A 25,884-nucleotide genomic window follows, 5' to 3' on the forward strand; every position below is an offset into this window, starting at 1 on the left:
GTACACAATAAAATTGAATGAGCTAACGAGTAGTAAAACATTTAGCACCCTACTGAGTATACAATAAATGGTATGATGGTTATGTGTGCTCTGTACTCATTTCCATTTTCCCATTCCTTCCCCAATTCTTTGATTTTTCACACTAATTCAAAAGGTGTAAAAGAAGAGGTCCCCTCTCCATATAATATTTCTTCATCTCTTCCTCATCACTTCCTGATTATTCCACGTATCTTTCCTTCCTTCGGGCTTTTGCTCATGTGTGGCCACACCTACTACAGCATGGCTCCCACCATATGCTACCTCTCTGCCTTTCTCCACAGTCTCAGGATCACCCTGAACTTAAAAACTCCACATCTGTGTTTCCATTATCCATGATATATAATTCTGGTAGTGCATGACCATTGCTTTGTCATGTGTCTCTCTCCCTTGTTGACTATCCTCAAAGACCGTCTTATTCACTGTTGTCTCCCAAAACCAGTACAGTAAGTACTTCTGAATAAGTATTACAGAATTAAGTGTGACTAAGATGATTTTAAAAGCTACACAGAAAAATCAGTCTTTCTTGGCTGTCTTTTAGCTTCAGGTTTGTTGGTTGGCAGATAGTAGAGAACTTGCCAAGTGCCATGAAAGAAGCAAACAATGGGTTACATGTTTTGTGGTTGTTGTAGCAATGACCCTCATTCTAAGAATTTTAATGTCCCAGTAGGTTCATTTAAAACAGAATCCTACCCACATTGTGCAGGATATAATGTTAAAACATTTCATGAGCATTTGCTGCTCTGCCCCACGTGGCAATACCACGATATCAGGGAACATAACTGTTTACCATAGTCTTAATAGTTATTTTTTCTTCATTGCAAATCTTTTTTGGGAAAAATGATGAACTTTTACTTTTTTCCAAGTAAGGGAACAAAATCATAGGGCAAAAATTGATGTTTCCTTGTTTTGGCTTTAGCTAGACTTTTGGGAAAACTCAAGGCAATCTTTTATTTGCCATCTGAACTTGCTCTAAGCAGAAGTGTAATCTTTCTCCCTCATTCATACTTCTGACCGTTCCTCAGGCTAGTTCTTTTGACATCCGTAGCTTGTAGAAAAATGCCTCTGATCTTACTCCCTTCCCCAAGACAAAAATTATCAACTTGAATAAAATTTTTCTAGTAAATATTTCTAAGTTAGAAAAAGGAACAGAAAATAAAATTTAAAAAAAATGCAAAGAGAATTTAGAGAATTCAGTGGGGGAAAGGCAAACAATATTATCTAGGAAACAGAAAATTCTTTAATCATCTTAAATGAAAATTCAGTTTTTGACAGCAGTCATAGAAGTATGTTGTGGAAGGAAAATGGGATATAAGAGAAATTTCAGACAGCCTTTCCCCACTACAAGTCCACTTTTAGTTTACTTTTATTAACCTACAATTAAGAGTTTGATTTAGGGCATGAAATCTTTAAATAAATGAAAACATTAGCAGAATAATTAATACTCTACCCTGTAATGCACAGTAGCAGTCAATTCAGTACCCACATAAAACTTAAACATACACTCAGGAAGCATCTACTTATCTTTTGTTAAGTTGAGACAGAAACTTTTTATTAAAATCTAATGTGTCAAGTAGAAAAAGAAATGCAGAGAATAAAAGAAGCAAGATAAAATGAATCATCTTTTAAAAAGGAAAGCAAAGATCACTTTAGTCGTTAAGACTTCAATAAAAGCAATAAAAAAGAAATCAACAGTCCAGGTTTTAGAGATGGAAAAACAAAAACAGCTACAGAAAATAATCTTGATGGGAAGTGTTCCACAAAGGAAAAAAAAGAGGAAAACAATGTCTTTCTCTGAAGAGAGGCAACCAGCATTAAAGAAGAAACTAGAACAATAGGATTCCAGCTAAATGAAGTAGCAGCTCAGAGCACAGATCCAATTTCTTTCTTCTGACTCCACTGTTCAAAGGTGTGGAGGGAGAGAAAGAAAGAGAGGGAGTAAGAGGGAGAAAGAGAGAGATAAAGAGAGGGGGAGAGAGAGAGAGAGAGATCTGTCAGTCAATCAACTGTTAAGTGAGCCCACTGTGATAGACAGTGCTGAGAAGAGGCATGCAGTGGTAGGACATTGTCACTGCTACCAAGGAGGTGACATCTGTTTGGAACATTGATATGTATACAAATAATACAATCCAAGGAGGATGCTGAACAAGTCCTCATGAAGGTTCTATGGGAGGTCAGAGGAAGCAATGGTCATCTCCCCCTAGAGTCATCAGAGAAGGCTTGCTTCAAAGAGAAGCTAAGACGTGAGCGGGACCCCTAGGAAGGGTAGGATTGGAGGCAGCCCAGGTCAGTGGGCATATAATGAGGAAGAGAGAGGGATGAAATTCAGGGGGTGGTGAATATGCCAGTTTGTCTGGACAGAGTTTGCTGGATCTCAGAAGAGGGATGAAAAGTCAAAGAACTGTTATAGTTGGATCATGATATGTTAGATCAATCAGTAGAAAGATGAAGCTCTGATTAAAATGAAAAATAACCTCCAGTCTAGCCTTGTATATCAAGATCAGTTATCATGTTCTATATCTCTGTTCTCATGAGTGTTTTCCTGATTCATCACATGTTTATGCTTGGATGGAGGAGCCTTTGATCTGAAGGTGCCAAGTCTTGAAAAACGCTATTGAATGTTTTTCCCTAATGAAACTGATCTATGGCACAAACATCATATAAATTTAACATGCGAAATAAACCTGCCTTCGTGAGAGCAGATGAAGCCTTCTTTGTAATGCTCCATTTCAGGTTGGCAAAATTATCAAAGAAGCTGCTGGGAAAAGCAATCTGAAGAGGGTGACCCTGGAGCTGGGTGGAAAGAGCCCTTGCATTGTGTTCGCTGACGCTGACTGTGAGTATAAGCCAATTTGTTAACTCTTCACCCTTCTTTTTTGGCATCTGATCATGCCTTACAGTGAACTTGAAGTTTACAAAAGAGTTTGCTTCTAACGTCAAAGTGTAAGGCATTAACCAGAGTCCAAAATTACTCTTGAAAATCTCTTTAACCATCCTAAAGTTATAACACCTAGATAAATCTAACATAGATACTATTTCTTTCTGGTTTGGTACGGCATTTAGGGGCCATAATATATATTTTTTCAACTCCATATCTTTAAATATTAGCATCATATTAAGCATGGTGAGATACTCTCAGACATGTTGGACTGAGACCCACTGGAGAGAGAGCAGTTTCACATTTGCTGTTTCCCTTCACTCTGGGTCATACACTCAGTAAACGAAATGGCCAGAAGAAAATGAAACCTACTATTTAGGTTTTAACGCCCCTAACAAGTGCAATTGAATTTATATATATTAAATCTATAATTATGATGTGACTCCACTACACAATATCTTATTCATTGTGATTGTATTATCAAGTAGAATTTCACAATTATTTCCAAAATTGGAGTCAATTAGCAGAAATAGATGGTCAAACGTTCATCTAACTCTTTCTTTAACAGCTGCGTTATCAGTACAAGGCTATAAAAACAAATGGCTCGTGGAATTGGCCTATGTCGATATTATGATCTCAATGGAAGTTTTTTAGAGCATACTATCTTATTATATATTCCACAAACATGACAAGATTCCTGAGTTTAGCAAATCTTTCTGTAAACTACCTCCACTACAACCTCAGCAGATGTGATTAGCTCACAAAGTAAAGATAACAATATCTAATCGCTATAATGTGGAATTAAATCCTCAGCATTTAGAAAATTAAAATACAAAGAAAACTTTCTTATAGTTGTTTGGATCTACTAATGAAGCAACCTATTTCTTCTTTTTAAAGCCCATTCTACCGTCTCAAATAAACAGATAAAGAGAGTTTATAGGCATACATAAAATAATATAGCACACTTTAGATAGATTTGGAAAATGTCCTTCCTAGAATAGGGTTGTAAGGTGAGTGAGAAATTCTGAATATTAGGGGTTTTTTTGTTTTGTTTTTTGTTTTCAGAAATATTACTTTTCCTATTAATCAGGGTCTCTAAGCATGTTTTGAAATATTTAATATTATAGATATTTCATATTTTCTTTGTTATTTATTTAAAATCTGAGACCAGAAAGAAATATTCATAGTCATCTAACTAATTATAAGTGGAGATCTTTGTAAAAATTCTTTTCAATGAGATTTGACCTTACAACACTTTCCACATTCTTGGTAAGGCCCACATTAAAGTATTATTTATTTCCGTAGCAAATAAAGGATCAGAAAGATTAATTTGTCACTGGCTGACAGGAAGTGGGATATATTGAAACTAGGTCTGACTACACAACTCATGATTTTTCTATACCACCATATTGCCTCTGAGAAATATGTATAAGAGTATATAATCTTTATAAAATATCTCTTCTTTAATGGGAACGTCTTCTTTGCAGTGGACAATGCCGTCGAATTTGCGCACATAGGGTTATTCTACCACCAAGGCCAATGTTGTGTAGCTGCATCCCGGCTTTTTGTGGAAGAATCAATTTACGATGAGTTTGTTCGAAGGAGTGTTGAGAGGGCTAAAAAGTATGTTCTTGGAAATCCTCTGACCCCAGGAGTCAATCAAGGCCCTCAGGTGAGTACACAATAGACAGAATAGCATTCACAGGGCACAAGAATAAAGTATCCTCTTTAGGCCTGGTTCTTATTAAATAAGATTATTTCCCATCCATGGATCTTCCTAGGTGAGAATACTGTATCAGTTTGGTGATTAAAAAAACAAGGAATCTAACTCTCAATGGTAAAGAAAGCATCCTGTTATTGTGTTGCCCTGCTTTCATGGCTGGAAACTTGGGAATTACGGATGTGAGGAAAAATAACAAATGCTATAAATTTGTTTTCCTCAATCTGTACACCTCTTGATTTCTGTATACAGTTCGCTATCCACTTGGAAGTTCTTATGCAATCCCATCATTTATTCCTCAGAATCAATCCTTTGTCTCATCTTCCATCTCACAGGAATAGCCAGCTAGCCTGCCTCTAAATTCTCTCCAAAGTCTTCAGTTGCTCTGACCTAACAGTAATATGACTGTCCTAAAAGGTCCCAAGTTCCTGAATTTGGGGCAAACTTCTCATTTTAGTATTTAAAACCCAATTATTCCCTAGGGTTCCCGTTTTCTTCTGTCTGCTTAGAACTACTATCAATAAGAGTGCCTCTCTCCCTTATGCAAAAACTTCTCTGTTCATTGTCTGTTATTCAAGCTCGTGGACTTTCGTTCTAAATTTACTCCTCTCCTTTCAGATCTTGATCTAGAGCAGTGGTTCTCAACTGGGGACAATGTTGCACCCCATCCAAAAGAGGACATGTGGCAATGTCCAAGACATCTTTGGTTGCCATGAGTGGGGGAGGGGGTCGTGCTACTGCTATCTAGTGGGTAGAGGCCAGGGATGCTGCTAAACATCTTAGAATGCACAGGAGAGCCCCACAGCAAAGAATTATCTGGCTCAAAAGGCCAATAGGGCTGTTGTTGAGAAATCCCGCTCTAGAGTCTAGACACAAAGCTTAGAGGCTTTATTCTTTCACACTAAAAATTATACACTGTTCCATCTTGTTGATTTGAAACAAACACTATTCTCGACTTATTCCCTAAGCCAAAATTAAATTTGATTAACCAAAATTTATTGAACATTATAAACAGCTAACCCCTGGGATAGGTACCTGGCAATGCCAAAATGAACGAGGAGGATATGCTGTCTGACCTCATGGAGTTTACAGTCTAGATAAGTTAAAAGGCTGTCTTAGATCATCCTGCTCACGCCAAGATATCCAAATAGGAAAATCTTAGGACTTAGGCAATTCAAAATATTGAAACATAAAAGCTCTAAAATAACTTAACTGGCAGATGAATTAATAAGTTATTTTAGCCTAATCCCATTATATTTTGTATTTATCTTTGAGTTTATTGAGTACGTAGAAGTAGTTGCTAATTTTGATCATATCTGGTAACTTTTCAAATGGATGCCAAGACATACATTAAATTCAGTTTTGACTTGGTCTCCCGTTCTAAAAAAGCATGGGATTCAAAGTTTTCAGTTGTGATTATTTCTCTCGCTAAATATCTATCTATCAATATGAAAGTAAAACACTTTTCCCATTAGATAGATAGATAGATAGATAGATAGATAGATAGATAGATAGATATAAATATATATCTGAAGAAGAGAGGGGAAGAGGGGAAGAGAAGGGAAGAGAAGACAGTATCTCAGATACTTCATATTAAACATTGTTGGACAATACTTTCTCTCATTAGAGGATATGCACAATTCAATCACAGCCTCAAAAATTGAACTAGAATATCCATTATTTCTAAGAGAAGAAAGTTAAAATAGACTTGAAGAAAATTCCTATTCATGGGAGTCTTAAGTAAATAATCCAGTGATCTAACTGCTTACTGTAAGACTTTAATCTCTGTAAATGAACAGACTTTTATCACAGAAATTGCACTGAATAAGTAGAATAAGTAGATATCTTGAGACTTGGAGAAGTAAAAGACTGAAAAGCCCTTGAGGCTTCTTTACCTTTAAAAATACCCATGTGTTATAAAAGAGCCTATGGAAAGAGACAGTCATTCACTAAGCTTTTATATGTATATATACATACATAAATATATAATATATATAAATGAATTCTTCATTGGTAAAGTGCTGTTCCAATTTGATTTCATAGACCGAGATGTGCATTTTCCTTAAAAACTTGGAAAAATCAGATATTTTCATTTGAAAAAGAAGTGATGACATCCACATAAAATGTACTAGCATTATCAGCAGAGTTGCATCTTGTCCTAGTGCAGAGAGATGGGCTTTTGTGTTAGAGGCTGGATTTAAAATCTAAGCTCCCTGAGGCTATGTTTTGTCATCTGTAAAATGGGGGGTAGTAATATTAATTTTGAGGGGTCATTGTGCAGTGAAATGGGATAATCTACATAAAGCTTCTATCTGAGTGCCTGCTTCACAGTAAGTGCTCAAATTCCTGTTAAATAAACAAAAATGGCATGCTTCCATTTATACCTATGGTGACAATTATCGTCACAGATCAATAACTTCATATATCTGCTCTTGTTGATCTGTGATTTCCAAATAATTTGAAAGATGTCAGTGTCATTTGTCAATTTATCTTCTTTTTCAACCGATCAACCCTAAGGAATCAAAGGTTTTGCATATTCAAACACATCAAAATGTATACTTGGAGAGTATACATTACGCCCTATTACATTTCATAGACTAGCCCATGAGCTAATGGCCCATCATGCAGTAAAGAGCCCCTGCTACGTCTTAGCATTAGAGAGAAGTTCCTCAGGGCCGAAAGGAAGACCAAGTTCAGATATGGTCAATCTGAAACTTTCTAAAGAAAGTTTGCATTTATGGTGAATCAAAATTAGCCAGACCAAACTGAATAGGTCCTTAAGCATAACTGAAAATTTCTGTTATTAATCCTAAACCCTAGACGCAATGTTCACAATCTTTCCTGTGCATTTGAATCACCCGAGGATCTTGTTAAAAATGCAAATTCTGACGCAGTAGTTCTGGAATGGGGCCTGAGAAGAGCATTTTCCACTAGGTAATGCTGGAGCTGCTGGTTGTAGGACCACATTGTCAGTAGCAAGACATTAAAATACAAAGTCCTGAATTTTTAGAAGTTAGTGATCATCTAAGTTTTCCAGCAAACAAATCCTTTCAGCCTCTGTCTCCCAGTGCATCAGCAGGGATCGGATTATCACCAAGTATCCACTCTGGTTACGGGCAGGGAAAAGTTATGACTTGGGAAACACATCTTGAAATTAAAACTAAAAAGAAAATCATCATTTTTGAGGGCATAGGCAGATTGATATCTTGGAATAGGCCAGAGAAGCTACGTGTGGAAATGCATAGATCCTTGCCTATTTACTGACAAACTGGAATATCTTAACCAGGTACAGCTCCCTACCACCACCCCTTAGTCTGGTTCTGTTAAATATTATGCAGTCATTTAAATATGTCTTCTTATTAAACCAACACTATAACTTTCTTAATCTGCTGGAAATAAAGGAACATTATCTTTTTGGAATATTCAATTAAACATTGTGCGCTGAGGAGCATTGAGCAATACTGTAGCAAATATTGTGCCAAATTTTAGAAAATGGTTTCTGGTTTCAAATAGCACTTAGTCTAACTGGATATGGGAACTGGGCTGTGAGCAGTAAGAAGTTTATGAAACTTTTTTCTGGGCCTTGGAATGTGGGGGAGATTGCAGAGTCAAAGAAGATAAAAAACAACACTTTTTAAGTGGTGAGAAGAGACAGGTTGAACTGGCCAGAGGCCTCCACCTTAACTCCTGGATCTCTGATGTCTTCCCTTTAAAACTTAACCTCAGCCACACCTGAGAGAGACAAGAAGTCTTCACCAGTGATTTGGAATCCAAGAGTCACCCAATCTTGCAACCTCCCGAAACAGGTACTGAAGCGATAGGTAGCCCCGATTCCAGTGCATGGAGGAGAGGTGTGTGGTCCTGGTGTTCCCAGCCAGAACTCTGGACTTATTTTTTTTTTTCCTTATACGAGTATTGTTTAACAAACTATGCAAGTTCTATAATTCTTGTTGTATATTTAGACATGGGCCATTTAATGAAACAGGATGGTAAATATTGAGATAGGCCAGAAATTGGAACCAGACCTACTGGACTGCCCCAGAGGGACCTGAAATGGGGGGATGACCAAGCTGTGGTCAGTGTAGATCTGGCCAGAGGGGACGGTCAGGAGTGAGGAGAACCAAACAGAGGTCTAGGAGTCTTCCTCAAGTCCCAAAGCTTCTGCTTTCCTGTTGTCATATTTAATCAAACCCAGTATCGAAGTTCTCCTTTCACTTTTTAAAATTTCGTTTAGAACTATAGTTTCCAGGTAAGTGTGTTTGATTACTAACAGGCATTTCTTCCAGTGTAAATAAATGACAGCTGTGTGAAAAGGTTGACATGTGTTTGCAGTGCCCATATGCTTTCCTGACATGACTGTAAAACAAATACCAAATACAAATATCTATCTTCAAGGTTTCTTTCCAGAAAAGTCATGAGAATAAAATATACCCAAAGAAATAATCTGAGCCTCTCTTGGCTGTTTTGATTGAATACTTGACTTAATAACAATATCCTAGCGTTTTGAAGCCCTCTTAACAGGCTGGGCAATGTATTATCTTTACAAGTTGCTAATTTTTTTCCCTTTTCGTGTGGTATTTTTCAAATAGATTGATAAGGAACAATATGAAAAGGTGCTTGACCTCATTGAGAGTGGGAAGAAGGAAGGAGCCAAATTGGAGTGTGGCGGAGGTCCGTGGGGAAATAAAGGCTACTTTGTCCAGCCCACGGTTTTCTCTAATGTGACAGATGAGATGCGCATTGCCAAAGAGGAGGTAAATGGTTTCATTCTGTTCTCTTCCCTTTGTTGCCATCTTTTGTCCGCATGTGTGTATACAAAGTGTCTCTTTGAAATTCTCAGTTCTTTGAACATCTTTCTCAGTAAATGTTACTCTTCATTTCTGTTATTGATAAAGGTTGAAGTTATTTGTGATCAAGATCAAAAACAGCAAGGAATTCATTGGGCAGGCTGAGAATATTCAGCCAAACACAGGTCAAGATGCTTAACAATCTCTAGGTGCTTCCTTCATAGATTTAAAGTAATGGAAAAGAAAATTCCGTTTTCATTGTTGCTTTTTCTCCTTTGGAAATAATATATTTGAAAAAAATTGGAAAAAGATAAAGTGATATGCAAGGTTTTTTGTTGTTGTTGTTGTTAAACTTATTTTGAGATAATTGCTGTTGTGAGAAGTAATACAGAAAAATCCCACGTACTTTTTACCTAGTTTCTTTCGATGGTAACATCTTGCAAAACTAAAGTATAACATCACAGCAAGAATGTTGACACTGATGCAGTCAAGACACAGAACATTTCATCACCACATGAATCCCTAATGTTTCCTTTTGAAAGCCAAGTCCATGTCCCTCCTACCCAGCCTTGGCTTGCCCTTAACCACTAATCTGTTCTCCATTTCTACAATTTTATCATTTCAAGAATGTTAAATAAGTGAAATCATAATTCATGTAACCTTTTGGGATTGGCTTTTTTTCACTCGGCATAATTCTCCATAGATTTATCTAGGTTGTCACATGTAAGGATAGTTTGTTCCTTTTTATTGCTGAGTAGTATTCCATAGTGTGGAGGTACCACAGTTTTTTAAATCATTTACACATTGAAGAACTTCTGGATTTTTCCCAGTTTGGGGCTACTATGAATAATGCTGCTAAAAATATTGGTATACAGGTTTTTTTGTGAACGTAAGTCTTCATTTCTCTGGGATGAATGCCCAGGAGTACAATTGCTGGGTCATATGATAGATGACTTTTTTAAGAAACTGCCAAACCTTTTTCCAGAGTGGCTGAAAAATTTCACATTCCCATTAACAATGTATGAGTGATCCAGTTGCTTTGCATCCTTGCTAATGTTTGGTGTTGTGACTAGTTTTTATTTTAGCCATTCTGATAGATGTGTAGTGATAGTTCATTGTGGTTGAAATTTGCATTTCCTTGATGGCTAATGACGTTGAACATCTTTTCCTTGTTTGCTTATTTGCCATCTGATATCTTCCTTGATGAAATGTCTCCTGGTGTCTTTTGCCTACGTTCTAATTGGATTATTTGCTTTTCACTGTTGAGTTTTGAGAGTTCTTTTTATATTCTAGATGTTAGTCTTTTGTTGGATATGTGGTTTGCAAATATTTTCTCCCAGTCTATAGCTTGTCATTGCATCATCTTAAAAGGGTCTTTCTCAGAACAAAAGTTATTAATTTTTAGGAAGTCCAATTTATTCACTTTTCCTTTTATGGATAGTATTTTTGTTGTCAACTCTGTGAACTCTTTGCCTACTCCTAGATCCAAAAGACTTTTTCCTGTGTGTTTTTATTTTTTCTAAAAGTTTTATAGTCTATGTTTTACATTTAAGTATGTGATCCATTTCAGGTTAATTTTTATATAAGGTGTGAAACTTAAGTCAAGGTTGTTGTTTTGTTTTTGTTTCTTTTGCCTATGGATGTCCAATTGTTCCAGCATCATTTGTTGAGAAGGTGATTTTTCTTCCATTCCTTTACTTTCGCAACTTTGTCAAAATTCAGTTGTGCATGTTCATGTGTGTCAACTTCTGAGTTCCCTGTTCTGTTCCGTTGATCTATATGTCTATTTCTCTGGCAATACTCTCTTGATTATGATAGCTATATAATAAATCTTGAAATTGGGAAGACTGAGTCCTCCCACTTTATTCTTCTTTTTCAAAATTATTTTAGCTATCCTAGGACCTTTGCTTTTTCACGTCCAGTTTAGAATAACCTTGTCCATACATATATATATAAAACTTGCTGTAATTTTGAGAGGAATTGTGTTAAATATGTGTATAAATTTGGGGAGAATTAACATATTAATTATATTGAATCTTCCAGTCATTGAACACGGTAGGTTTCTTCATTTATTTATGTCTTTAATCTCTTTCATAGCATTTTGTAGTTTTCATATACAAATGTAGTTTGTATATGAAACTACAAATTTGTAGTTTTTCTAATATATTTTATTAGATTTATACCTAAGTATTTTTTTGGAGCAATTATAAATAGCATTTCTAATTTCAGTGTGCACATGTTCATTGCTACTATGTACAAATACAATTGATTTTTGTATATTTACTTGTATCCTGTCATTTCACTGAACTCACTCATTCTAGTAGGTTTTTGGAGTTTCCGTGAGAATTTCTACGTAGACAATCATCATCTACTAATAGGAGCAGTTTTATTTCCTCCTTTCTAATTCGTACGCCTTTTATTTGTTTTACTTGCCTTATTCACTTGCTAGAATTCCAGCACCGTGTTGAATAAGAGTAGTAAGAGTGGACATCTTTGCTTTGTTTCCTGTCTTAGGGGGAGAACATTCAGTCTTTACCATTGAATATGATATTAGCTGTGAGATTTTCATAAATGCCCTTAATTGGGTTTAGGAAGTGCCTTTCTATTCCTAATTTGTTGAGGGGGAAAGGGAGTTGGATTTTGTCAAATGCTTTTTCTGCATCAATTGAGGTGATTTTGTGGTATTTTTCCTTCCTTCTATTAATGTAATGTATCACACTGATTGATTTTTTACTAATAAACCAGGCTTGCATCTCTAGAACGAACCTCACTTGGTGATGGTGTATAATTCTTTGTAGGTGTTGCTGAATACCATTTGCTAATATTTCTTAGGAATGTTTGCCACAGTTGATATTAGACTGTGGCTTGAGGGATATTGGTTTGTAGTTTTGTTTGATTGTTCTTATTGATAGTAAAAACCATTTAGGCCTTGCTCACTATGTGCCAGATAGAGTGCTAAGTGCTTTATAAATAGTCAGTATAAAATATAAACATATTTACATGAAATATAATAAAGATATATATTTTATTTATATATTTAATATAGATTTATATTTATAAAATTTGTATTCATTTATATAAAGTTTATTGCATATCATCTATAAATATATATCTTTATACTATATAACATATTATATAAATAAATATAAAATATTTAATATAAATATTAAATATTCTCATTTAATTCTCACAACAGCCCCACAAGAGTAGTAGTATTATATTCTTTTCTTTTTGTGAAATCTCTCCAATATTAGAAGAAAGCCTCTAGTCTTTTCTTCCCAGAGACAACCAAATACTCTCTTTTATTATTTTTACATAGTTGGGGTGGTATTATTTTTCTAATGAAAATCTCAGAATAAAGTCTATAATTTCTATGTTGCATTTTAAAGTTTGGCAACTGAATAAAATTAAGCATAATATTCTGATCCAAGAATTTTCCTAAATAAAGACATGGTAGTTGTTCTGATCTCCTACATGTTATATGTGTTTTATTACCCTTGTGAATATAAGTCAAGCTTTTTTGAACTTCTCTGTAACTTGAGTTCTCCTTGGAGTCACAGAGCCGACTATGATTTAGAAATATTCTTGTTATCATCCTAAATAGTAGATGAGAAACCTATGGCCCAAAGAATTAAAAGATTAGGTCACATGGCTAGTGAAAGGCAGCTTGAGAGGACAGCCTAATTCTCATGACTACCATTCCCCACTCTCTCTACTTGACCAAGTGTTGTTCATATTAACTTCATTCTTCATTCAATCCCACCATAACCTAACATTGTAGAATCCCATGGAACATGTGGGAACCATTCTGTTAAGAGATGATAGAGTGTTAGTGCTAAAAAGAACATTATGGATAACTCAAACCAAAAGTCAAGTTTATAGATGAGATCATTGAGATCCAAAGGGCTTAGGTGACTTGCTGCTGTTACAAAATTACAGACAGTTTCATAAATCTAGAAGAATCACTTAAGACAGCCTCTCTGATCTCCATTACGTCCATCAGTTTGCTCCTGACCAATGGCCAGCCAGTGTCTTTTTAAATAACATCAGCAATAGGTAACTCACTATTTCTTAGGCATTTTCATGTTTGGATAATGTTAAGCATTAGAAAGTTCTACCTTCGGTTGCCTAGGAATCCCTGCTCTTATGTTCTAGGTGCTGGTCCCATATCTGCCCTGTGGCTTTTTTCCACCTAAAAACCATCCCTATATTTGAAAATTACATTCATCCCCTACATTACTCTTCACCCTCCATATGCTCTTGGTTCTATATTTTTTAGCTATTGCACTTCCTAATCTTTCTAGACAAATATATTGCAGTTAAATATTTGGTGAGCACAAACTAATTAACATCAAGAAGAATGTTATCCAGACATATGACATGTAACTAGGACAGGCTAATCTGCATTTAGGAATTGCAAATAATGTACCCCATGGGCACTGAAGTCTTTTAATAAATACAGAGACAGGTTCATTGGCTATGGGCTATGAAAGTGTTACACAGTACACGACAATAAGATGGCACTGATAACTCAGATGTATTGTAGCATAATCCTTTCATTCAATAAGCTTGTATTTCATGTCTATGATGTGATAAAGAATCTGGGAGGGTTATTTTCTTTACCTCAAAAACATCATCAAACCAGGGGAAAAGTGCAGAATCAGATTTGCAAACACGAAATAAATGGAAATACAAAAAATCAAATGCATATGAATGATCAAACATAGCTTCTCCACATTGATTCAGCCCTCAACTGAATTGTAACTTTTGCATTTATTAACAAATACTTGTCTATTAGAGCTGTTGTTCTTGTATATCTTGGTCAATATCAGATAGAAAGGACTAGAGAAAACAATCTTCAATCAAGGAAACATTCATTATGTTCCTATAATATACATAGTAGAACAGCTTGTGTGCTTCTTCAAAGTAGGAGCCTGAAGCCATGTGCTGTGTTCAATTAAAATTATGTAAGACTTTAACACATTCGTTATGAAAGCGGTTGTATATCCGGTTCCCGAATTATGATATCAAGATTAGATTTACAACCTTAGGGTTTACATTCAGCCTCTATTGAATGGTAGCCGTCCCCCTCCAATACTTAGATCAGTGATGAACACCAGAAAACTATTCATCTTTTCTAATTTTTGCCTCCCCTCATTTACGTTTCCCAGAAAATTCTGATAACAATCAGAGGAGCCCCTCTTTCATTTAATTTTAATACGTATTTTATGGAAAAATAATGTAGCAGCTTGGTTTTTAAGAGAAAATCCAGTTGTTTTTCTCCCATCTGGAAATGAGATACAGGGTGAGTTGAGTCTGGGCTGCACTAACTAGTGAGTCTAGCAAAAGCAAAGGAGTGGTTTAGGCTGGAATTGAGCACATTGTGATTTTTGTTTTCTGTCCTGTGATTATCGTCATTGCCAATGAAGTCATGCTTTGGTTAATGCAGGGTGGTTGAAGATTTAAGCTCTTGCAGTAGTGAATCTTTGGTATATGTGAAGTGCATAAGATTTGGCTGAAGAGTAGAATCTGAACAAAAATTCATGTAGTTCCACCTACCTTGGCTGATTATGAAAAGATCTAAGTCCAGTAGAATAGTTGATATTTTAATGGATGGTACACTGATATTTAAAACATAATTGTTATTATCAGTCATTGCCTACTCATTTATCCAGTAGATCAGGCTTTGCATTCTTGGGTTTACTGTTTATGTAGAGACTTGGAAGATGAGGAAAACAAGGAAGAAAATTTAAAATGTTCCTAAATGGAAAAGAAACTCTGAGGTTAATGATTTCATGCACAATCTTTAAGTTCTTGGAAGCCTAATTCCAGTTCTAGAAAGTGAATATCACCTTATTGATTTGTCTCCTATCTGGTTCCAAAGAGAATTTACACATGACCACTACCTGTCTTAGCCTACCATTCCTGCAGTTGCCAGTTTGATTCTTACACAAAGGTTTGAGATGAGAAGCGAAATCTTAATCAATTTAGGTTAGTTTGTAGGGGAAAAAACTACAGTATCATTTAAAATATTTAGTTTTTTTTTTTTTTTTTTTTTGTGAGGAGATCAGCCCTGAGCTAACATCCGCCAATTCTCCTCTTTTTTTGCTGAGGAAGACGGCCCTGGGCTAACATCTGTGCCTATCTTCCTCCACTTTATATGGGACGCCGCCACAGCATGGCTCACCAAGCAGTGCGTCGGTGCGCGCCCGGGATCCGGGCCAGCGAACCCCGGGCCGCCGCAGCGGAGCGCGCGCACCTAACCGCTTGCGCCACCGGGCCGGCCCCTAAAATATTTAGTTTTAACCTATTACTTTGATTAATTTCATTCATTTCTTCTGGTGTAGATATTTGGACCAGTGCAGCAAATCATGAAGTTTAAATCTATAGATGACGTGATCAAGAGAGCCAACAATACTCTCTATGGCTTATCAGCAGGAGTCTTTACCAAAGACCTTGATAAAGCCATCACAGTCTCCTCCGCTCTGCAGTCCGGGACAGTGTGGTAAGTCAAACCTATGACTATCGCCTTTTCAATGTTAACCACATCAATAGGTTAATTTGAACCTTTTCAGACTTCAGTTTTTCATTTGGAATCACATGGCCTGCTGGAAAAGCAGTTGCTGCCTTAAAAAAACAAAACAAACCAAAAAAAAACTTGCTATATTTGAAGAACTTTAGAAGGGTATCTTTTTTTAACTCTATCTGGCTTCCTGAAATTGCTTGCTCAAAATATTTTAATGATGTTTGGGTAATACAATATAAGTGTTACTGGGGCCAGCCTGGTGGCGTAGCGGTTAAGTTCGCTCATTCCACTTTGGCAGCCTGGGGTTCGCCGGTTGGGCGCCAGTTCGGATCCTGGGTGCGGACCTATGCATGGCTCATCAAGCCATGCTGAGGTGGCATCCCACAAAGAAGAGCTACAACTCTACAACTATGATACACAACCAGGTACTGGGGCTTTGGGGAGAAAAAAGAAAGAAGAGGAAGATTGGCAACAGATGTTAGCACAGGGCCATTCTTCCTCAAAAAAAAAAACTGTTAAAAAATATATGTATGTTACTAATTAGTTTCTAGGCACTTGGTAATATGCTATACACAAAGGAGATAAAAATTCTGTTTCAATCAAGTTAATTAGATAAGAAGACAATATTTATTTGGTGCCCTGATGTATGCAAACATTGAATTCTTACTTCAGCTTCTTACTGCTGGATTATTCGAGATGTCTGAAGGTCTTAATCTGGAAGAACATATTGAATTTTGAGGAGCGTGTCCCTCTCATTTTTGACCTGGTTTACGTTTCTGATTTTTATACTTTAGAGGATATAACGTCCCTCAAGCTGTTGTATTCTCTGCCCAGCCCTCAGTCCCTGGACTGTTTTGTTGGTAATTTTGGTCCTGTCAAATCTCACTTTGTCCCCTCAGTCTTGGCAACACTCCAAGATAATTTTCCTTCTGGGTAATGTCACACCTACCCCAGTTAAAAATCTGTTAGACATTGAAAGGTATTTATGCTTAAGAGACAGCCAGGCAACCCTTGCCCTTCTTGATAGTGCTAGAATTGTTTTTCCTAACAAAAGGAAAAGTCATCATTTAGTTACTGTGTACTCTATGCTAGGCACTGCACTGAATTCTTTTTGTGTGTGTGTGAGGAAGATTAGCTCTGAGCTAACATCTTTTGCCAATCCTTCTCTCTCTCTCTTTTTTTTTTTTTTGCTGAGGAAGATTGGTCTTGGGCTAACATTCGTGCCCATCTTCCTCTACTTTATATGTGGGATGCCTGCCACAGCATGGCTTGATAAGTGGTACATAGATCTGTGCCCGGGGTCCAAACCTGAGAACCCTGGGCCACTGAAGTGGAATGTCTGAACTTAACCACTACTCCACTGGGCCGGTCACTGCACTGCATTCTTTATGTTATCTTATTTTACTTTACAACAACTGCTTAATTGTTATGTCAAATTTACCAATGAAAAAATGGAAGCTTAGGGGCCTGCCCAGTAGCACAGTGGTTAAGTTCACACACTCTGCTTCGGCACCCCGGGGATCACAGGTTCAGATCCCAGGCGTGGACCTATGCACCGCTCATCAGGCCATGCTGTGGCAGTGTCCCATATACAAAATAGAGGAAGACAGGCACAGATGTTAGCTCATGGCCAATCTTCCTCACAAAAAAAAACAAAGGAAGCTTAGCAAGGTTACATAATTGATCAAGGTCACACAATAAATGACAGCTGAGATTCAGACCCGTTTCAGACTCTAAAGCAGTGATTCTCAGCCCCGGCTGTACATTAGAGTCGTCTGGGGAGCTTTCAACTTATCTAAACTGACTTGAGGTGGGAGAGGGTATACATCAAACCCACCAATTATACCAATCTCTGTGACTGAGTCTGGGCGTGGATCTTTTATTTAAAGAGTATTTTTCAAACCTCCCACGTGATTCTAGTGTGCAACCAAGACTGAAGACCACTGCTCAAAAACCTGGTTCTTTCTATAATGGGACGTTTTCTTTCAGAGATTCTTAAATAAAAGTGAGTGAGTTCTTCTTAAATAATCAGTATGGCTAGTCATTACTGTAGAATTTTCCAATGGTAAAATTAATAAAATTCTGCGTTACTATTGCACGTATGTATATTTTCTCCATTTACTAAAGACTTATTATGTACCACACACTATAAGAAGCACATTCTATACATTATCTTACTTATGCCTTGAAACAACCCCGTTAAATATTAACACTCGCATTTTACGGAGGAGGAAACATGCTTAGAGAGACTAGATAACTTTCCCGATACCACCAGGTACTAAGCGGCAGAGCCAGGATTTGTGGGCATAGCAATCTCCCTTCTTTACATCTAGAAAGGATCATGGAAGGAGAATTAATTGGCAAGGCTGATCATTTTGAACTTATGATTTTCTGTAACTGAATATTTCTCAGTTCTCTGTTTACTTATCCTAAAATAGTTTCATTTCCAGTGTAAAGTCAAAAGAGCAAACTCATTTTCTGCTCTTTTCAACAAATATAAGTTTCAGCGTTTTAACTTTGGAGGAACAGAATGTTCTATGCCTGCATGATTAAGACACTTGTTATGACATCATTCCACCCAGTGGTGTGGGAATCCCCAGTCAGGAATTTCTATGCTATTAAAACAGAGGCAACCATATTCTTATTGCTATATGTTCTAGAACATAATAATGTTCTATCGTTGTCGCAGACATGGTCGCCACTTGGTGTTTTCAGGATAACTTTTCAATTCCAGAGTTGCTGGGATTTTACCCATAATTTCAGAGTAGGGATCTGATTCTGTAGTTTAAACGGCAGTTAAACAAAGTGGAGACAAGTTGTCTTCTGAAGGTGTAAATCTATTTAAGAAACTATCCTCTGGGGGAGAGACTAGATAAGAACTCTGTGGTCCAACGAGAATACAGAACTCTGGGAACTGGGGTAGTAAATACTGCAACTGAGAAGATGTCTGAATATTATCTCAGTATCAAATTAATAACCAAACTCTTCCAAGCATAATACAATTTATGTGTAAGTCATAATATTGTTCACCTATTATAATAGCATGAAAAAGAAGGGAAAAATATTTTTAAAGGACATTGCTTCTCCTTTAAATAACTTTTCTTCCTCTTATGTATAATGAGAATCATGTAGGTAGTTAGCGCTTGCTGTTCGCTTTGTCCACCAGGAAATTTAAAACTACCACAAATTGTTCATGTCCTGCATAACTGCATTCTAACTTTTCCCTCTTGTCTTGATTTTTTATCATAATTTTTTCTTTAATTCTAATTATTCATGTTTTTGTAATTATATTTGTTCAGAAATATGGCAAGGAATGAACAAATTAATCATGAAATCCAACTCCTGCCAAAGCCTCAGTTTAAGCAATTTATTGAAAAATTAATGGAAAAAAGTGAACTGAGTAATATGACACATATTACAATTGTGAAAGAAAATGGATTCTAGCCTGTTAAGTGCACAACCCTCAAGAAAATTACAAAGTTTGTTGAATATAGGCAGTAAAGAACACCCAGCTAACAAACTCCAGTCTCTAGCAAACCATATCCTTCCTCCTATGGCAATTAGCTATTCTATCTTTCGTAATTCAAACTACAACTTCTGAGGGACGTGATGTACTTCCAAAATGGCTATTCACACACAGAGCTGTACCATTCTATTTGTTTCTAGGCAGTATATATACATACACTTCTACTTCTGCAATCTAATTTACAGTGTTACTTTTTTATCATAATGAGTATGTTATATTGAAATTAATGGAGTTCTTAAAGAGCTCTCTGACTTTCTAAAATTCCAAATTTAGGAGTTATTTTATAAGTTAAGTATGATCTATAATGTACTCCTTTTCTTTTCAGGGTGAATTGCTATAGCATGGTGTCTCCCCAGTGCCCCTTTGGTGGATTCAAGATGTCTGGAAATGGGCGAGAACTGTAAGAATCGCTTTCTATTAAGATTAATTCTCATCTTGATTAAAATGGTTGTCACTCTCAAGGAATTAATTCATAGTCGCTATCCGAATTAAAACTTGCCTCTGTCCTTTCCTGGAGATTCATACTGCCAAATAGCTTTTTAAATGCTGGATTTACCCCATAAGTCCAAAGAGGTGATGGCAGAAGGGAAATATAACTTATTCAGCTCCTACTATTCATAAGGGACCATACTAAGCACTTTACATTGGTTATTGAAATGTTGCCTACTTTTAGCCTTGCTTGCTGTATATATGATGGTAATCTATTTGAGAAACATTTCCACAAAGGACGTCGAAACTACAAATTGGTGACTTGAAGAGGTGTGCAAATATAAGAACACTCTAGTTATTTGAATCTACCTCTCAAATAAGTAAATCAGGTGACTTTATCTCAAAAAATTTTTCAGTGTAAGAGGAATGATTCTAATTTGTTGAAATATTATTGATGTAGGTTCCAAAATTTTAAACTACCTGAATGAGTTATTTTTGGCACTAAAATCTAAACTGAAAGGGAAATCTGACTGAGGAAAACATGTTTAATAGTCATGACTAAATTGAGAATATATATAAAAATGCATTTATGAGCCTGCAGTTGCTTTTGAAACCAAGCTATCCAGACTTTTTTCTAATGTGCACATGCAAATATACACACAGAAAGTAGTGGCAATATCTTTGCTTAATTTCGTTCAAGCAATTTTACCCATTTTATTTCTTAAAATTTTCTTATATTTATCAATAAATTTTAAAAGTCATAAAGAAAAAAGACACATCATATTCAAATCTTATGTAACCAAACATAGTAAAACTGCCCACTTTATAAATAGCAAGTTAAAACAAGTCTGTTTCTAAAGGTCATGGATACATTAAATAGCCACGTACTTTGTCATTTAAATAAATAAGCAAAATTACAACGAAAGCAGCTATCTTTGGAGAGCCAATGAAAACGTGGAATGATACATGATCCATCCTCCTTCTCAATATACATTCATTAAATACTTGCAATGTATATCAGATCCTAGGAGCCCCAGAAACTTAATAACATGTCCCATCTTTTGTATAATTGTGGTGGCAGAAGGAATATGTAAAAAGATATATAGTGCAAAATAACCTACACATACCATGAAATAAATAGTAATAGACTGGGCGTCCATACTTCACAGAGGTAGAGAAGCAGTTAAAGGATGGAGCACAGTATTGGAGGACAGAAAATCTGGGTACCACCAGAGTATAACATTTATGGCATCTCTCTAACTCTCATCTGTCAGATATTTGTGGGTGGGGATAGGAGTGGAGAAGGAAGTAGAAGGTCTATGAGCTCCTTTCCATGGTTTAGATTCTATGATTGTAACCACAGTGGGAATTCAGTGGATAAAAACTTACTGGCACTTGATAGAATGCGAAAAGACCTCACAGAAAAGATAAGACTTGATCTAGGGCATGAAACCGGTGTAGGATGGCAGTAAGTAGAGAAGAGGGCATTCTTGAACAGAATATTACATGTGGCACATTGAGAGCCTAGTGAATTTGGTTGGTTGCTGGAGATTTATGGGGATGGGAAGTATGATTTCAGAGTTAAATAGGATACAGATTAAGAAGTCTTGAATTTAAGAAAATTGGCTTACATTTTATTAGTGAAGAAGTGAAAAGCCCTGGATATCTTTAGAATGTTGTTGGGAAGGTGGAGAATGGCAAAAGATAAACCCATAAAAACTGCAAGGCGTTGTAGAGAAAACGTAATTGGAGACTAACCAGCCTGCATTTGAATCCTGACTCCACTGCTTGCTAGCCATGCAGCCTCACTCGAGTTGTATAATTTTTGAGCCTATATTTCCTCCTATTTAAAATGGGTATAAGACAGAAATGACATACTGCATGTTCATTCCTTAGCATTGTAACAGTCACAAAGTAAGGACTCAACAAATGGTTTCTGCCTTTCAGAAATTCCGTTTCTTTATAATATCCAGTATTGGAGAGTCCCTTGGCAGAACTAATTACTTTGTATAAAAAGCTATAGCAAAGGTTAGATTATTCTGAAGGACAGTTAGTTCATTGCTGGCCCAGCTATCTAACACATTTCCCTAGGAATGTTGAAGATGAAATAATGAAAAGAGAACGGAATAACTAAAGTAGACCAAATATGTCAGTTTTGTTGAAGATGATTTGGTCAAACTTTAAGTTTGAGGCAAAGGAAATCAAATAAGAGAAGGATGAAAAACAGGAATCAATCATCAATAATTTCCTAAAAATCTGGAATGTTGGTATAGATAATTCCCTTCTCTAAAATACAAAGGAAAACGTTACACTGTAATTTTTTACTTCAAAAATTCCAAGTGAAGGTGCTAGTGTTCATGTCTATCTGAAACCAAATTTGGCAAATTTAATCAAGTCATTTGCTGCAAGAGGTTTAAAGAGAATTATTGAAGCGATAACCTCAAATGACTCCCAAGAGTTCAATTACAATTTATCCTCAAAGATAGAAAGGCAGAATTGATCAGTTGGGAACAGAGGCCTCAAAGAGCCAAAAATAGTGGTATGCAGACTCCAGCATGGTGGTGATGCTGAGTGCCCAGACCTGAATTTGCAACTCAGATCATGATGCTGACCCTGGCATGAGTTACATGGCAGAAATCCCTCCCTTGGTGTAATTGCACTAGTTTTTACTTAGGTTAACATAGGTCCCTTGAGACTTTACTAGTATGCCATTTCAAACTTAATTGGCTCTCAGCACCTCACAAGATAGTTCTTTCCTCCTGTCCCTTTCAGAAAACGGGAGAGTTAAAGTGTTGGAAACTACTGGGCTTAGAGAAAGAACTGATGTCAATATTTTTTGCTTGATTTTATTTGCCAAGTCAGTGCAGTAAACATTCCTCTATGCCTACTTAATTAGTGCCAGGCTCATTTCTGGATACAGAGTGAAAAACAGATGTAACTTGTTACTAGTACCTTGTTACTACAGTGTGGACTGTGGCTGAGAAGCATGGGTGTCACCTGGAAGTTTGTTGAAAATGCAGAGTCTCAGGTCTCTCCCTGGACCTACTGAAACAGAATTAGCATTTGAATCAGGTCCCAGGTGATTGGTCCACTTGTGCCTGAAGATATTAGAAGCACGGAGCTGGTAACTCACAGACCAGTAAGATGAAGAGAAATGTACACAGATGTTTTTGTGTTGTATCATAGACATAGGGATGTCTATGCATCAGAATATTGAGGAGCAGGACTTATTTCAGCCTGAGTATGACAATAATCACACTAAGTACTCTTCTGAGAGTTTCAAGTGTCCTTGTAACCCAAAATACAATGGAAAGCCTATTGGCAAAAATCATGGGTTAATTTATCTAACTTTGTGAGATAAAATACTTACTAAAATATTATCCTTTAATGGGTTTCAGACAACTGAGTCTAAACCCTTTAATTACTTTGAAGAACATGCTCATTGAAGCTTTTAGAAGGTATTTTCAGAAGCTTAATGGCCAAAGAAAATAATCAGTGTAAGAAGATTAAGTTACCCAGGAGAAAAAGATGTCTTCTGCATATCTGTCTACATCACCACAAGGGAGGAGTAGAAAAGGATCAAGATCTTTTTCCTCTGTAAGCCTGCATGTGCATGAGTGTGATGATTTTAAGAGTACTCTTATGTACATGCAATTTAATCCTCTCATCAAAACAATACAGAGTATAATTTAGCCTAATCTTTTTAGTTGTCTCTTTAACAAAAGGGAAATCACAGTCAGTTTCCAAAACTGGTAGGAGGTCTCAATAAACCTAATAACAAGATTCTAGCGTCCTATTGATTGACTCAGGTTAATTCCTGGTCATTTGAGTTGGATTTAACAGTTATATAAGCAAATGACAGAAGTTGTGTTAATAGAAAAACCCAACAACCACAAAAAGCCCAAATGCCTGAATTCAGGCCAGTGAATGCTCTCCCACTCTTAAAAACAAAACAAACGAACAAATAAAAAAGAAAGGAAAAAAACTCTAACAATAAAAGATCAGGTTTTGTTTAATTGTATTTTTTTGTTTTTTGGTTTTTTTGGCTAAGAATCAAGAAGCAAAAGATATTGTTAAAACTACAGCTAGAAAATATTTTGTTTCAAGCCAGATTAGGGGCATGTTAGAAGGAAAATGGAAGCATGGTCGTTTTTAGCCCCCTCATCACTTCTGAGCCAATCACACGTGGTAAATATGCTAAGCTAAACTATACTTGAATTCACAGTTTTTCTATGCTACTTGAGTGATTATATATTACTACTCCTTTTGTACTATATCCGTCTTATTTATTTGAACTTAAACTAGAAATGATAAAATTCTTGATGGGATGAATTGTTGTTTTTGGTTTTTGGTTTTGTGTGTGTGTGTGTGTGTGTGTGTGTGTGTGTATAGTCAAGTAGAACAGTGTCCAAAATGGACAGTTTCTGTGAAAATCAACTGTGTGTACATTATCATTTAAAATGCAAAAAAAATGTTTAAAAATTTTCCCCACAAGGGGATTTGTATAAGACCAGATATGTTATGGTTGGCTGGCTACTATTTGAAATGCTTCTGTACACAGAAAATGTTTTCCATTGTCCCCAGCCAGATAAGCAAGAACAAACTTGCACCAAATCATGGAAGATAGCACACTTGTACTGCTGTGCTAAATGCTGTGGGTTTTTCCCCCCTCTCTCTAGGGGAGAATATGGTTTCCATGAATACACAGAGGTCAAGACAGTCACGGTGAAAATTTCTCAGAAGATCTCATAAGGAAACTACAAGAGTGGAGAGAAGAATTCTCAATGGCTGAGCATCTCCTCCAGTTGCTAATATACTAGAGTGGATTTTAAATATAGAATTGTTCTTTTCTTGATTTCTTTCAACATAAGCAGATCATATTAGCATTAATACTACACATAGAAAACTTGACATGTAGCTTATTCTGAAAGAATCATTTACCTTCTGATATATGACCCCCAAGTCTTTTCTAATAAAATGAACAGATTTGGATGCAAGCTCTCAAGCTGTGTAATACTCATGTCCTTTTCTTTGTAGCTACTTGTCCAGGATGATCCTTTTATAGAAGAGGACCAGTTATCATTTAGCTTCTTTCTCTTAACAACCCCTTGAAATACTTACCATACCTGCAGAGTTAACTGCAGAGTAGATGTGCTCTGTTCCCAGTAGTTGTGAAGTCCTTGGAGTTTGTTGAAATGTTGCCTAGAATGCCATGTCTGCTTGTCAAATGAAGTAATGCCTGAAATATTTAGCTGTAATCTAAACATAAAGCTTAATAAAAACAACCTTGCATGATTCTTGTTATCTTTGAATTTTTTAAGTAGAAGTTTTGGTTATGGTGATTTACTCTCCCTGTCACTCAAAAACAGTGTTAAATCGAGCATAAAGATGCATTTAAAACTAAAAGTCAAATCTACTCATTCTCAAATGGATAAAGAAACGTATTTTATTTTCCAGAGGAATTCTTGAAATCAATAGCAAACATTTGAGATAGATGGCTTCAGGCCTTCGGCAAGCCTTTACTGAGTTCCTACAAAGTTCTGGGCACCATGTGAGGTGTTGTAGAAAACAGGTGGATAGTGGATGGTTCGTTATCTCAAGGTGCTTTAATTTAGTGGAGAAAAAAGACGCTATCTAAAAAACAAAAAAGGATGGGGCGTATAACAGAAATGAAAATTCTAAGAACTGGAGGAGTGCACTAGGTGCCAAAGGGGTAGTGGTGACCTATAACTGAGGGAATTGGGAATGGCCTCATGACGGCAATTTGACTGGATATGAACCTTAATGATGGGCAGATTTGCAGTGAATAAAGAGAAAAGAAGTTCCACAACATAGTCTCTCAGGACATGTTCTATTGAAAAAAATTTTGAAAAAATTTTATATAATATTTTCCCCTCTCTAAGTTTCAAATTGCACATTGACATATTCTAGAATCTGAGAAGCCCTACAACCTGCTTAGTTTTGTTTAGTACAGTTTTTTTT

At 36.3% G+C, this 25,884-nt stretch overlaps 1 protein-coding gene across 1 annotated transcript in view; it reads left to right on the forward strand.

Annotated features, from left to right (window-relative positions):
* Positions 1–25,182, forward strand: part of ALDH1A1 (aldehyde dehydrogenase 1 family member A1) — a 55,543-nt gene extending 30,361 nt beyond the window's left edge. Inside the window, exons 8-13 of the mRNA XM_058565301.1 lie at positions 2,770–2,872; positions 4,402–4,586; positions 9,224–9,388; positions 15,769–15,926; positions 19,799–19,873; positions 24,582–25,182. Coding sequence (XP_058421284.1) covers positions 2,770–2,872; positions 4,402–4,586; positions 9,224–9,388; positions 15,769–15,926; positions 19,799–19,873; positions 24,582–24,654 — 759 coding nt within the window. The 3' untranslated portion in view covers positions 24,655–25,182. The remainder of the gene's footprint in view (positions 1–2,769; positions 2,873–4,401; positions 4,587–9,223; positions 9,389–15,768; positions 15,927–19,798; positions 19,874–24,581) is intronic.
* The last annotated feature ends 702 nt before the right edge of the window (positions 25,183–25,884 follow it).

The sequence above is a fragment of the Diceros bicornis genome, chromosome 22 (genome assembly GCF_020826845.1).
Source record: "Diceros bicornis minor isolate mBicDic1 chromosome 22, mDicBic1.mat.cur, whole genome shotgun sequence".
Classification (NCBI taxonomy): domain Eukaryota; kingdom Metazoa; phylum Chordata; class Mammalia; order Perissodactyla; family Rhinocerotidae; genus Diceros; species Diceros bicornis.